General features: G+C 53.0%; 1 protein-coding gene and 1 long non-coding RNA gene across 2 annotated transcripts; one reads left to right on the forward strand and one right to left on the reverse strand.

The window, feature by feature from the left end:
• Nucleotides 1-7,254: 7,254 nt before the first annotated feature.
• Nucleotides 7,255-11,688, reverse strand: LOC129469271 (uncharacterized). Its single transcript, XR_008653002.2, has 3 exons — nt 11,565-11,688; nt 11,247-11,369; nt 7,255-10,747 (listed from the first exon to the last, which is right to left on the reverse strand). It is a non-coding gene; the product is annotated as an uncharacterized lncRNA (long non-coding RNA).
• ZNRD2 (zinc ribbon domain containing 2) lies at nt 11,566-13,634 on the forward strand. The gene is made up of 4 exons (XM_055255371.2): nt 11,566-12,379; nt 12,472-12,623; nt 12,752-12,836; nt 13,257-13,634. Exons 1-4 carry the CDS (start codon nt 12,283-12,285, stop codon nt 13,598-13,600), a joined length of 678 nt encoding a protein of 225 aa, XP_055111346.1. The 5' UTR covers nt 11,566-12,282; the 3' UTR covers nt 13,601-13,634.
• Nucleotides 13,635-13,659: the final 25 nt, after the last annotated feature.

Here is a 13,659-nt window from a genome sequence, read left to right on the forward strand (position 1 = left end):
GACAATCACATGTCCCCGGGGATCCCTGCTGCCGGAATCCAGGATGGGGTGCGAGGGGCAAGCCCCTGCTTCTTGGGGCCCTGGTCCACACTGAGGTAGGGAATAATGCTAGGTGCTGACCACCTGCCAGGCACAGGGCTGAGCATTGTATACTCGTTTTTTCCTAACACTCATCTGAACCTGTCCTGACCCTGCCTAGATCTGGCTGTGGCTCACCATGGAGCACAGCACAGTCAAACAGTCCAGGGTTGGATTCTTACTGTCTCTAAGCCAGTTTCCTTGCTTGTGAGATGGGGATCTATTCACTCAACATCTATGTTCAACTACTGGTAATAAAAATTAAAAATTAAAAAGTAAATGTAAAAAATTCACCCAACAAACTGAGACTCCACCACGTCCTAAGCTCTTGGCCACAAATAGAACCAGTCCTGCCTTCCTGGAGCTGCTGTGCTAGGGGAGCTGGATATGTACCAGATCAATTCACACAGAACTGTGGCTACAACAGAGGCTGGTACCGTGACAGAGAAGGGCAGGGAAGCAGGACAGGAGAGGGCTGGGACCTGGGAGACAAAGAGAGTCTTCCACTGGAAGCTGGAAGATGAGTAGGAGTGAGTCACACCTGTGGGCATCTGACCTCGGGGGAGGCTGCAGGGGGAGGCTATCCAGAGAACTGAGGGAAGGCCAGTGGAACAACAGGGTGTGGTGGAGAGGGAGAGCTGAAGGTGTAGTGGTGGTGGGAGGGGCCAGCCATGGTGAGGAATTTGCTTTTATTCTCATTGCAGTGGGATTGTGTCAGGGCAAGAGCAGGCACCCTGCCTTCATCCCAGGAGAGAGATCTCACTTGGCCCCGGGAGAGATGTATTTGGGAGGGGAGATGTAAAGACTGGGTGAAGTGGGCGTGCTGGAGAGGTAGGTGGCATGAATGGCTCCCAGGTTCCTGGCTTGATCTCTGGATGGGCGAAGAAGAGGGGAGGCAGAGGAGCTGGAAACATGGGGCAGGGTCCACAGCTCTGTTCTGGTCCTGCTGAGTTTGAGATGCTTGTGAGTCATCTAAGTGGAGGTGCCCAAACCCGGGAGTCTGCAGCTCAGACAGGATGTCTGGCCTGGAGACAGAGGCTTGGGGTTATACAGGGGGCATCTACGACAGCGGGAAAGGGTGGGCTTACTATGGAGAGAAGAGAGCGCAGGGTGCCCCAGGGAGATCACCGTTCCCAGGTCAGGGAGAGGAGGCGGAGTCAGTCAGGGAGAGGAGGTGGAGTCAGGCGAAAGACCAGAAAGAGCAGCTGAAGGGAGCAGAGAGGAAAACCAGGAGTGTGGTGGGGAAGAGCCAGGAGGAGGGTGTGGCCCTCGGTGTCTAAAGCTGCTGCCAGTAGGATGGGGGGATGACAGGGGCTGATGAGGGGACTCAGTGAGAGGGATCAATGAAAGTGTCCAGCCCAGTAATGATGCCCAACTCAAATGATACCCAACCAAATTCCTTCAGCTCTCAGGGCCTCCGCAGGAAATAGCTCAAACCACTGGGGCTAGCTAGCAACAGAAGGACATCACTCCAGTGCACACTGCTCCACTGGCATAACCAGGGAGGGTGCCTGAGAGGTGTGGCCTGAAGCAGAGCAGCAGCCCCTGGCCCCCTGCAGCCTGCAGGGAGGGCGCTGGGGGAACAAATATCACCCTAATCTCTTCCTAGCCATGGGTCTCCAGCTGGGCCAACCGTGGGCTGAACCAGAAGAAAGCCTGTGGGCTGAGGGGCCTGGGGGTACAGCAGGTGGAGCTTAGCTTCCTGGCGCAGCAGGGAGGTCAGGAATGCAGAAGGGGTCTGCAGGGCAAGCTGACAAAGCCCGACACACATGGTCTCTTTGGCCTGAACATCTTTTCTAACCTCATCACTACATGTGGCACCTCATTTGCCTAGAATCTGCCAGCACATTTTTTTTTTTTTTTTTTTTTTTGAGACGGAGTCTCGCTCTGTCGCCCAGGCTGGAGTGCAGTGGGACAATCTCGGCTCACTGCAAGCTCCGCCTCCCAGATTCACGCCATTCTCCTGCCTCAGCCCCTCCAAGTAGCTGGGACTACAGGCGCCCGCCACCACGACCGGCTAATTTTTTGTATTTTTAGTAGAGACGGGGTTTCACCGTGGTCTCGATCTCCTGACCTCGTGATCCGCCCGCCTCGGCCTTCCAAAGTGCTGGGATTACAAGCGTGAGCCACCGCGCCTGGCCACATTTTTTTTTTTTTTTTTTGAGACAGGGTCTCACTCCGTGCCAGGGCTGGAGTGCAGTGACATGATCTTGGCTCACTGCAGCCTCAACATCCCTTGAGCAGCCTCAAGGGATCCTCTAACCTAAACCCCCCCTCCCACCCCCGCCTCAGCAGGTGGAACCATAGGTGCACAACCATGCTTCGCTAATTTTAGGATTTTTTGGGTTTTTTTTTTTTTATTTTTTTGGAGACAAGCTCTTGCTCTGCTAGAGTGCAGTGGTATGATCTCGGCTCCACTCTGCAACCTCCATCTCCCGGGTTCAAGCGATTCTCATACCTCAGCATCCCCAATCAGCTGGACTACAGGCTCATACCACCACATCTGGCTAAATTCTTTTGTATTTTTAGGGGAGAGAGGGTTTCACTATGTTGGCCAGACTGGACTCAAACTCCTGACCTCAAGTGAGCCACCTGCCTTGGCCTCCCAAAGTGCTGGGATTACAGGCGTGAGCTACCCCGCCCGGCTACCGGCACACTTTTATTCCTCCATGATGTACATTCTCCTGTAAGTCCAAGGAGACCATGATCTTCCTGATTACTTCAGATCATTCCTAGCAATAACAGGTCTTCCCACTGCTACTCTGCATCATCTGGTCCCTCCTCCTCCTGGTGCCAGAGTCACCTTTCAAAACCTAATTCCACCATGACTCTCCTCCTTAAAATACCTCCAGTGATTTCCCTTGCTCACCCGAGCCTGCCAGGTCCACTGTGCCTCAGAGCGGCTGAGCTCATTCCTCTGTCTGGGGATGCGCTTCTGCCAACTTCATGGTCCTCATGTCAGGGTTCCTGCAGATGCTTTTCTCTAAAACAGCCATCCCTTGGCCAGGCGTGGTGGCTCACGCCTGTAATCCCAGCACTTTGAGAGGCCTAGATGGGCAGATCAGTTGAGGTCAGGAGTTTGAGACCAGCCCGGCGAACATGGTGAAAACCTACCTCTACTAAAAATACAAAAATTAGCCGGGCTTGGTGGCGGGCGCCTGTAATCCCAGCTACTTGGGAGGCCGAGGCAGGAGAATCACTTGAACCCGGGAGGCGGAGGCTGCAGTGAGCCGAGATCACACCACTGCACTCCTGCCTCAGTGACAGAGCAAGACTGTGTCTCAAACATAAATAAAATAAAAATTAAAAAATTTTTTAAAAAACGAAATAGCCATCCCTAGCCCTCTGGGTCACATCACCTGTGTTTTTCCCCGGTATTCCACAAAATCTGAAGCATTCTTCTTTGTGGACTTGTTGACTTGCTTATTGTCCATCTTACCGCCCTCTCAGGGAGGGACAACCTTGTCTCCAGATCCCAGAACAAGGCTTGGCACAGAGAGGGTGCTGAGGTTTGTTGATTGACTGCACAGAGAGGCCATGAGAGTGCCTGCCATCTACCATGCACTTTACACTGTGGAGTCACATCATCCTCCCAGTGACCCTGCAAAGGGGAAACCAAGACTCTGAAAGATGAAACAACTAGACTCAGCTGGGCGCAGTGGCTCACGCCTGGAATCCCAGCACTTTGGGAGGCCGAGGCAGGCGAATCACGAGGTGAGGAGATCAAGACCATCCTGGCGAATACAGTGAAACCCCGTCTCTACTAAAAAAAAAAAAAATACAAAAAAATTAGCCGGGCATGTTGGCAGGCGCCTGTAGTCCCAGCTACTCGGGAGGCTAAGGCAGGAGAATGGCATGAACCCTGGAGGCGGAGCTTGCAGTGAGCCGAGATAGCGCCACTGCACTCCAGCCTGGGCAACAGAGCGAGACTCTGTCTCAAAAAACAAAAACAAAAACAAACGAGGTCAGGGGTTCGAGACCAGCTTGGCCAACATGGGAAACCTTGTCTCTGCTAAAAGTACAAAAACTAGCCAGGCGTGATGGTGGGCGCCTGTAATCCCAGCTACTTGGGAGGCTGAAGCAGGAGAATTGCTTGAACCTAGGAGGCGGAAGCTGCAGTGAGCCAAGATAGCTGCTACTGCCCTCCAGTCTGGGCGACAGAGCGAGGCTCCATCTCAAAAAAACAAACAAACCAACCAACTAGACTCAGGTCACCTGGTGATTGAACCCAGGCCTGCCTGATCCAGAACCTATATATACAATGATCCTGGGGAGAGGAATGGGAGGTGTCCTGAAGGCATCAGGAGCCCTGACATTTGTTCACAAATGTCCTGAAGATAGGTGGGTAAGACCCTGAGGGCAATGAGGGGCTTTGCTGGAATGGTACAAGGAGGAGGAATGGGACCCAGGCCCAGGGAATGTTCGGGCTGCTCAAATGTTCTTGAGGTTCTTGGGTTCTTGAAGCCCAGGGAAGATATGGGACTTGACTAAGGTTACACAGCCAGCCATCAGCAGAGCCAGAACCTGAACTGAGGGCTCCTGATGCCATGTTAAGGGATTGGCTGGACAGGGTGACAGCAGCTGCATGATGAAAGTTCTGTCTCAGGAGGCAGTGTTGCGGTGGTTGTTTTCTAGCATTAGCTCATACTGGCTGTGTCATGCACCAGCTAAGTGAATTGGGAAAATTCTTCAACTTCTCTATGCCTCAGTCCTCGACCCCCTACCCTTCCTTTTTTTTTTAGCGACAGTCTGTCTATACTGCCCAGTCAATATAGAGTCAAACTCTTGGCCTCAGTGATCCTCCCCGCTCAGCCTCCTGAGTAGCTGAGATTACAGGCACACGACCCTGCACCTGGCTTTCCTCATTTTTAAACAGGGAATGAGGCCAGTCTCAGTGGCTCATGCCTATAATCTCAGCACTTTGGGAGACCGAGGTGAGCAGACTGCTTGAGGCCAGGAGTTCAAGACCGGCCTGGCCAACATGGCGAAACTCTGTCTCTGCTAAAAATACAAAAAATTAGCCGGGTGTGGTGGTGCACATCTGTATTCCAGCTGCTTGGGAGGCTGAGGCACAAGAAGCGCTTGAACCCAGGAGGCAGAGGCTGCAGTGAGCCGAGATGGCGCCACTGCACTCCAGCCTGGGTGACAGAGTGGGACTCTGTCTCAAAAAAAAAAAAAAAAAAAAAAAAATTGGCCGGGCACGGTGGCTCACGCCTCGGTGGCCGAGGCGGATGGATCACAAGGTCAGGAGATTGAGACCATCCTGGCCAACATGGTGAAACCCCATCTCTACTAAAAATGCAAAAATTAGCCGGACGTGGTGGTACGCGTCTTAGTCCTCAGGAGGCTGAGGCAGGAGAATCGCTTGAACCCGGGAGGCAGAGGTTGCAGTGAGCCGAGATTGTGCCACTGCACTCCAGCCTGGCAACAGAGCAAGACCCCATCCCCCCACCAAAAAAAAAAAAAAAAAAATTAACAGGGAAGTCTGGGTGTGGTAGCTCACATCTGTAATCCCAGCATTTTGGGAGGCCGAGGTGAGTGGATCACTTGAGGTCAGGAGTTCGAGACTAGCCTGGCCAAGATGGTGAAACTCCATCTGCCAAAAATACAAAAATTAGCTGGATGTGGTGGTGCACGCCTGTAATCCCAGCTACTCAGGAGGTAGAGGTTGCAGTGAACCGAGATTGTGCCACTGCACTCCAGCCTGGGTGACAGAATGAGACTCTGTCTCAAAAATAAAAATAGCCGGGCGCGGTGGCTCATGCTTGTAATCCCAGCACTTTGGGAGGCCGAGGCAGGCAGATCACGAGGTCAGGAGATCAAGACCATCCTGGCTAACACGGTGAAACCCCATCTCTACTAAAAATACAAAAAATTAGCCAGGAGTGGTGACGGGCGCCTGTAGTCCCAGCTACTCAGGAGGCTGAGGCAAGAGAATGGCATGAACCCGGGAGGCGGAGCTTGCAGTGAACCGAGATCACGCCACTGCACTCCAGCCTGGGCGACAGAGCAAGACTCCGTCTCAAAAAAATAAATAAATAAAAAATAAAAATAAAAATAAGCAGGGAATCAGTGGGCTGATATTTATGAAGCCCTTAGCAGATGCCTGCCACATAGTAAGCACCCAGGATATGTGAGACCTTTTCATCGTCTGGATCTGCAAGCCAAGATGGGCAGGGTGGCGAGAGACGGGCTGCTGGTAGGAAGGAGAGCCACCGTGCTATGAGGGCTGACTGTGTGTCAGGTGCTGTGCCGCCTCCATGTGTTGTCCCTCTGAGTTCTGAATGTCTTTGGGAAGCTTCTAGGCTCTGAAGAAAGAAATGGCTCTTGGCGAGGGGGTGGGTAGGTAGAAGGGAAGGGGGCCACACTCATCAGTTTTATTTATTTTTTTGAGACAGAGTCTCAGTCTGTTGCCAGGCTGGAGTGCAGTGGCACAATCTCAGCTCACTGCAACCTCCACTTCCTGGGTTCAATCGATTCTTGTGTCACAGCTTCCTGAGTAGTTGGGATTATAGGCAGCCACCACCACCACTCTCAGCTAATTTTTGTATTTTTAGTAGAGATGGGTTTTCACCATGTTGGTCAGGCTGATCTCGAACTCCTGGCCTCAGGTGATCTGCCCGCCTCGGCCTCCCAAAGTGTGGGATTACAGGCATGAACCACTGTGCCCGGCCTTGCTCATCAGTTTTAAAGATGAGGGATGGAAGTGATGAAGGCCTGGAGGGGACAATGTTGCCCTAAAGCATTTCTCTCCAAAGACACTTTACTGAAAGTGGCTGTTATTAAACCCCTCTAATGTGCCACTTACTGTGGATAGTAAAACGATGGACACTGAGAGTTGGGATTGGAAATGAAATGAAACTACCTTCACGCTTGATAAATCAGGGGGCCCTTCTGCCCTGCCACTCTTCCCCGCCTTTTGAGCACAGGAGAAATCTACTGGTAAGAGCTCAGGCTCAAGAGGTGCACTGGCTGCCAGCCGGGAGCCCCAGCCCTGCCACTCCCAACTGGGTGACTGTGGATACATCTCTTACTACTCCAGGCCTCAGCCTCCTCATTTGCAAATTGGGAATGATGATAAGACCTAGCTGCCAGTGTTGTCCTAAGGAATAAGTGAAATACTCCATAAAGAGCTCTTAACACAGTGCCTGGCCCAAAGAAAACACACACACCAAGTTGAGTGTGATTATTTTTATTGTTGTATCATCCAGCCACTTCCTGTTTCACAGAAATGTCAAGGTGATTCACATTGCAGTGAAAACCAAAAAAAAAAAAAAGAAAAAAAAGAATAGCTGACCCCTTTTCAGTGCCAGTGTGAAAATGCAAATGATGTGAGTTACGTTTTTCAGAGGCACAGCAATGTGGCATAGGCCACTTGTTGCCATGTGAACCATCCCCACCAAATCAGCCAGCCCAGGGGGAGCTGTAATTGAGCTGTGCATGACTGAGCTGCTGTGGTGTGCTCTATCACCCAGAAAAGAGCCTAACTACAGCCGTGTCATCAGTGCCACAAGGAGGGACCAGTTTGGACTGGCTCACATGAAACTGTGATTCCCTTCCCTCCCCCTCCCCCTCCTCCTTTCCCTCCTTTCTCTTCCCTGACTCCATGCTCTGTTGCCCAGGCTGGAGTGCAGTGGCAGGATCTCCACTCACTGCAACCTCCACCTCCCAGTTCAAGCGATTCTCCTGTCTCAGCCTCACGAGTAGCTGCAACTACAGGCTCGCACCACCATGCCCAGCTAGTTTTTGTATTTTTAGTAGAGACGGGGTTTCACCATGTTGGCCAGGCTGGTCTCAAACTCCTGACCTCAAGTGATCTGCCCATCTTGACCTCCCAAAGTGCTGGGATTAAAGTTGTGAGCCACCATGCCTGGCTGAAGGTGTGATACATTCTGTTGGCAAGGGAAGGGTGTGAAAGAGCCCAAGCCCACTGCTCCACAGACACTGGCCTGTCCACTGTGACTGCTGCAAATAGGTTTTACCACCAACACCTGTGAGCACCTTCTATGTCAAGGACTGTGAAGCATCTGAGATCTTACCCACTTGCAAGCTACCAAGGTAGCCCGTCAGGTTCAAGGATGCTGGCAGAATACAGGAGAGTCCTGGGTCAGAGACAAAGGACTTGATCGCTGTGCAGCAAATAGCATGAGCACCACATATTTCTGTTAGTTCCTTTTGACCCTAAGTCCCATGGGGGTGATGCTGATGGGCTCAGGCAATTGCGGGCACACAGAGTGAATTACATTGTGGGAGAGGACCCTAACCTTAGGAAACTCAAAGCCAGTAAGCATGGCTGTCCTTTGCTCTGGAGGGAGACACTATCTCCATCTTCCATGGCTGTTCCCTAGATAAACATCTTTGAAGCTGGCACAGTGGCTACGCCTGTAATCCTACCACTTTGGGAGGCTGAGGCGGGCAGATCACCTGAAGTTGGGAGCTTGAGACCAGTCTGGCCAACATGGTGAAACCCCGTCTCTACTAAAAATAAAAATAAAAATAAAAATAAAAATAAAAATTAAAAAAATTGGCTGGGCGCAGTGGCTCACGCCTGTAATCCCAGCACTTTGGGAGGCCGAGACGGGCGGAGCATGAGGTCAGGAGATTGAGACCATCCTGGCTAACACGGTGAAACCCTGTCTGTACTAAAAATGCAAAAAAAATTAATCGGGCGTGGTGGTGGGCTGTAGTCCCAGCTACTCGGGAGGCTGAGGCAGGAGAATGGCGTGAACCCGGGAGGCAGAGCTTGCAGTGAGCCGAGATCGCAACATTGCACTCTAGCCTCGGCAACAGAGCAAGATTCTGTCTCAAAAAAAAAAAAAAAAAATTAGCCAGGTGTGGTGGCGCATGCCTGTAATCCCACTCCAGTGGATGAGGCATAAGAATCACTTGAACCTGGAAGGTGGAGGTGGCAGTGAGCCGAGATCACGCCACTTCACTCCAGGTTGGGTGACAGAGACTTCCATCTCAAAAAACAAACAAGCACCAAATAGGCATAAGTGGCCCCATTTTTATTTTGAGTCAGGGTCTCGCTGTCACCGAGGTTGCAATGCAGAAGCCTGATCATGGCCCACTGCAGCCTGGATCTCCTGGGCTGGGAGCAATCCTCCCACTCAGCCTCCTGAGTAGCTGGGACTACAAGTGCATGCTACCGCACCAGCTAATTTAAAAAATACATATATTTTTTTAGAGTTGGGTTCTTAACTATGCTGTCCAGGCTGGTCTCAAGCAATCCTCTTGTATGTCCTCCCAGAGTGCTGGGATTATAGGTGTGAGCCACCGCACCTGGTCTACTGGCCTTGTTTTACAGATGAGAAATTGAAGTCCAGAGCGATGAAGTAAATTACTCCAGGTGATACAGTAAATAGCAGATCCAGGATCAAACCCAGGCCTGTCTCATTCCAGTTCTGTGTCTTGTCCACCCTACAGTGGAACTTAAGATGGTGAGGGGCCCTGAGAGGAGAAAAGGGACAAGAGTCCTCTTGAGCAGTGGGAGAAGAGGGATGCAGGGAGGATGGGAGATGTGTGTGCGTCTCTATATGTGTTGTCTGGATGTGGTGGGTCAAGGACCAGATTTATAGGACCTTGGAGACCATAACAAGGACTTTGGATTTTTGTCTAAGTGTGAAGAGGAGATGCCAAATGGGGTTTTTTTTTAGACAGAGTCTCATTCTGTCGCCCAGGCTGGAGTGCAGTGGTGTGATCTCGGCTCACTGCAACTTATGCCTCCCGGTTCAAGCAATTCTTCTGGTTCAGCCTCCCGAGTAGCTGGGATTACAGGTGCCCGCCACCATGCCTGGCTAATTTTTGTATTTTTAGTAGAGAAAGGGTTTCACTATGTTGGCCAGGCTGGTCTCAAACTCCTGAACTCAAGTGATCTGCCTGCCTCAGCCTCCCAAAGTGCTAGGGTTACAGGCGTGAGCCACCGTGCCCAGCTGCCAGATGGTTTTTAGTACAAGAACGACACTGTATTTTAACAGAATTATTCGCCGGGTGCGGTGGCTCACGCCTGTAATCTCAGCACTTTAGGAGACCGAGACGGGCAGATCACGAGGTCAGGAGATCGAGACCATCCTGGCTAACACGGTGAAACCGTCTCTACTAAAAATACAAAAAAAAATTAGCCGGGCGTAGTGGCGGGTGCCTGTAGTCCAGCTACTCAGGAGGCTGAGGCAGGAGAATGGCGTGGAACCGGGAGGAGGAGCTTGCAGTGAGCTGAGATGGCGCCACTGCACTCCAGCCTGGGCGACAGAGCGAGACTCCATCTCAAAAAATAAAAATAAAAATAAAAGGATTATTCAGTTTCCTGCTTATATGGGTATATATAAGGTTGTCATGAGGAGTAAATTGGAGAGATTAAGTGAGAGGACTCACGTAAGGGTCTTTGTAGGTGCCAGGCAGAACAGACAGTTGGGTGGATATCGGCCATGATGGTGACATAGTCGACGCACTGAGGAATTCAGGGTAGGGGTGGGAGCTGGAGACGGTAATAACCTGGGGGTCTGTGCATACAGGCTGGAGTCCAAGAGATGGTTCAGAGACAGTTCCTCTAGTCAGCCTAAGGCTGGGTGCCGTGGCTCTTCGCTGTAATCCCAGCACTTTGGGAGGCTGAGGTGTGAGGATCACTTGAGTCCAGGAGTTAGAGACTAGCCTGGGCAACATGGCCCCATCTCTACAAAAAATACAAACAAAACAAAACAAACACACAAAAAACGATGGCTCTAGTCAGCCTGACAGAAACGACTTGTGGTACAGGCCGTAAGTCAGGTACGCTGCTGCCCAAGAGCCTGACTGGTAGATGGAGATGTGAAAAGGACACAGGGCTCTCCAGGTAAGCAGGAGGCACCAAGAATGACAGTTCCAGGGGTTCTACGTGGAAGGAAGAGGGGACCAGGAGGAAGGGACTTCAGGTCAGATTGAGGGGGCCTGTGCCATCCGGAGGAGGAGAATGTCGATGTAATTATGAAAGTCCAAGTCCTAGCTGCTTTTCCACTCCCCTGGTGTACAGCCTCAGGCCCTGCAGACTGCACATCTGAGGACCCGTGCCTGCCCTGTCTGGCTTCTCTGAATAAGGGAGAGGATGCGTTTGAAAAAGAACACGGAAGAGAGAGAAAAAAAAAGCACCAAGGTCCATGTTCAGAGAGCCCTGGTAATTTTAACTTGAAACTCACCGAAGAAGGCCGGGCGCGGTGGCTCAAGCCTGTAATCCCAGCACTTTGGGAGGCCGAGGCGGGCGGATCACGAGGTCAGGAGATCGAGACCATCCTGGCTAAGACGGCGAAACCCCGTCTCTACTAAAAGTACAAAAAAAAATTAGCCGGGCGTGTTGGCGGGCGCCTGTAGTCCCAGCTACTCGGGAGGCCGAGGCAGGAGAATGGCGTGAACCCAGAAAGCGGAGCTTGCAGTGAGCCGAGATCGCGCCACTGCACTCCAGCCTGGGGGACAGAGCACGACTCCGTCTCAAAAAAAAAAAAAAAAAAGAAACTCACCGAAGAAGAGCCCAACGGTCGCAAGAGTATGTAGGAAGGCCCCAACCCGACCCGGCCCAGCACGCAGCACCCAAGGGCGGCTGGAAGCGCAATGCGCGTGCTCAGTACAGCGCTATTCAGTCCGCAGGCTTTTTGAGGATTTCAACTTCAAAGAACGGTCGGCTTCGGGGCGGACTTTGCTTCAGTCCCAGGCCTCGGGAGGCAGCGGGGAGGCAGACTGGGACACCAAGCATACAGAAGGGGAGGGGTCTTGAAATTGGCGGAAAGCGAGAATGCTCCCCTCCTGGCCAGCCTTGCCGAGCGAAGTGAGAAGTACTGAGGCCTGAGGAGGCTCCACGCGTGCGCAAAGGGCCGCTCGCTGTGATTACTGGTGTGGCGACGGTTGTGATGACGCCGCTGCCCCGCCTCCGCCGAAAGGGAAACTCCAGGGGAGGCGGAGGCCAGCGGGGATTTCTGAAGCCAAGTGTTCCCCTTCATCCACGACGGACAGGAAGGGCGACCCCCTGAGGCCACTTCCAGTTCTTGCGACCGGAGCAGAGTTACCACGGAGACGCTCCTCCCGACGCCTCGCGCGTCGGAAGCTCCTGTCCCCTGGATTCCGGCTGACGGACGCGTTCCCCAGGCAGGTTCTCGGTAGCAGCCGACACGCCCCACTCCGGGCACAGCGAGGTCTGAGGACCACGCTAAGGCGTCATTTCCGCCCTGATCCGCGGCCGCTATGGAAGGGGCGGAGCCGCCGCGGAGGGCGCTCCGCTTGGACGTCACTTCCTGTGAGCCCGGCGGTGACAACGGCAACATGGCCCTGAACGGAGCTGGTGAGGACTTTGGCGGCAGGGGCTTGTGGCTGTGAGGTACGGGAGGCAGCCGCTCCGGCAAGACCCCCAGTCCCTATGCCTCTCTTCCCCAGAAGTCGACGACTTCTCCTGGGAGCCCCCGACTGAGGCGGAGACGAAGGTGCTGCAGGCGCGACGAGAGCGGCAAGATCGCATCTCCCGGCTCATGGGCGACTATCTGCTGCGCGGTTACCGCATGCTGGGCGAGACGTGCGCGGACTGCGGGGTGAGGAGACTCGGGCGAGTGACCGGGGATGGGTCCCCGGGCCAGGCCACTCAGCGCTTCCTCGGCTCTCCCCTCTGGACCCCATTGCCGGCGTCTCATTCCGGCCCCATGTGCTTTTTGGTCCGTAGACGATCCTCCTTCAAGACAAACAGCGGAAAATCTACTGCGTGGCTTGTCAGGAACTCGACTCAGACGTGGATAAAGATAATCCCGGTGAGGGTAAAAAATAATCCGGGAGAGGGGCCGGATATGCTTAGCGGGGAAGCGTGGTTAAGTGGTGATAGAGGCCCGAGAACAGTAGGCCTGAGAGGTGACAGTGGAGTCTCTGGGTGGGGTAGAGGTAAAATTATTTCTCCTTTAGGCTCTAAAGAGGACCCTTAACTCAGTAAGAGCACCAAGCACCTCCTTTGTGCCAGCCACTGCGGGAGAGTCTGAGCTCAATCAGGCCCAGTACTGATGGAGAATTGAAGCTAGGGCATAAATGTGATACAAAGTAGAAAGTGGATGAGTTGCCTTATAGAGGGACAGAGAAAACACCTCAAGCACAGAAAGAGCAGAGCAGAAAAGGAGATGGCTCAGGGCTGAGGTGGGCCAGGCATCCTGACCATTCCACCCACTTTCTCCTCTTTTTAGCTCTGAATGCCCAGGCTGCCCTCTCCCAAGCTCGGGAGCACCAGCTGGCCTCAGCCTCAGAGCTCCCCTTGGGCTCTCGACCTGCGCCCCAGCCCCCAGTACCTCGTCCGGAGCACTGTGAGGGAGCTGCAGCAGGACTCAAGGCAGCCCAGGGGCCACCTGCTCCTGCTGTGCCTCCAAATACAGATGTCATAGCCTGCACACAGACAGCCCTCTTGCAGAAGCTGACCTGGGCCTCTGCTGAACTGGGCTCTAGCACCTCCCTGGAGACTAGCATCCAGCTATGTGGCCTTATCCGCGCATGTGCGGAGGCCCTGCGCAGCCTGCAGCAGCTGCAGCACTAAGAGAAGCCCCTGAGAAAAACCCTCTAGAAAAACAGCTGTTCCTCTGTGTCGTTTGTTCT

Source organism: Symphalangus syndactylus, chromosome 1 (genome assembly GCF_028878055.3).
Source record: "Symphalangus syndactylus isolate Jambi chromosome 1, NHGRI_mSymSyn1-v2.1_pri, whole genome shotgun sequence".
NCBI lineage: Eukaryota > Metazoa > Chordata > Mammalia > Primates > Hylobatidae > Symphalangus > Symphalangus syndactylus.

Excerpts from the sequence above, each read along its gene's own strand:
- ZNRD2 (XM_055255371.2), top strand. The coding sequence starts at position 12,283 with ATGGAAGGGGCGGAGCCGCCGCGGAGGGCGCTCCGCTTGGACGTCACT. Across the intron at positions 12,380-12,471 it reads CATGGCCCTGAACGGAGCTG|AAGTCGACGACTTCTCCTGG; the intron begins GTGAGGACTTTG and ends TCTCTTCCCCAG. Across the intron at positions 12,837-13,256 it reads CGTGGATAAAGATAATCCCG|CTCTGAATGCCCAGGCTGCC; the intron begins GTGAGGGTAAAA and ends TCCTCTTTTTAG.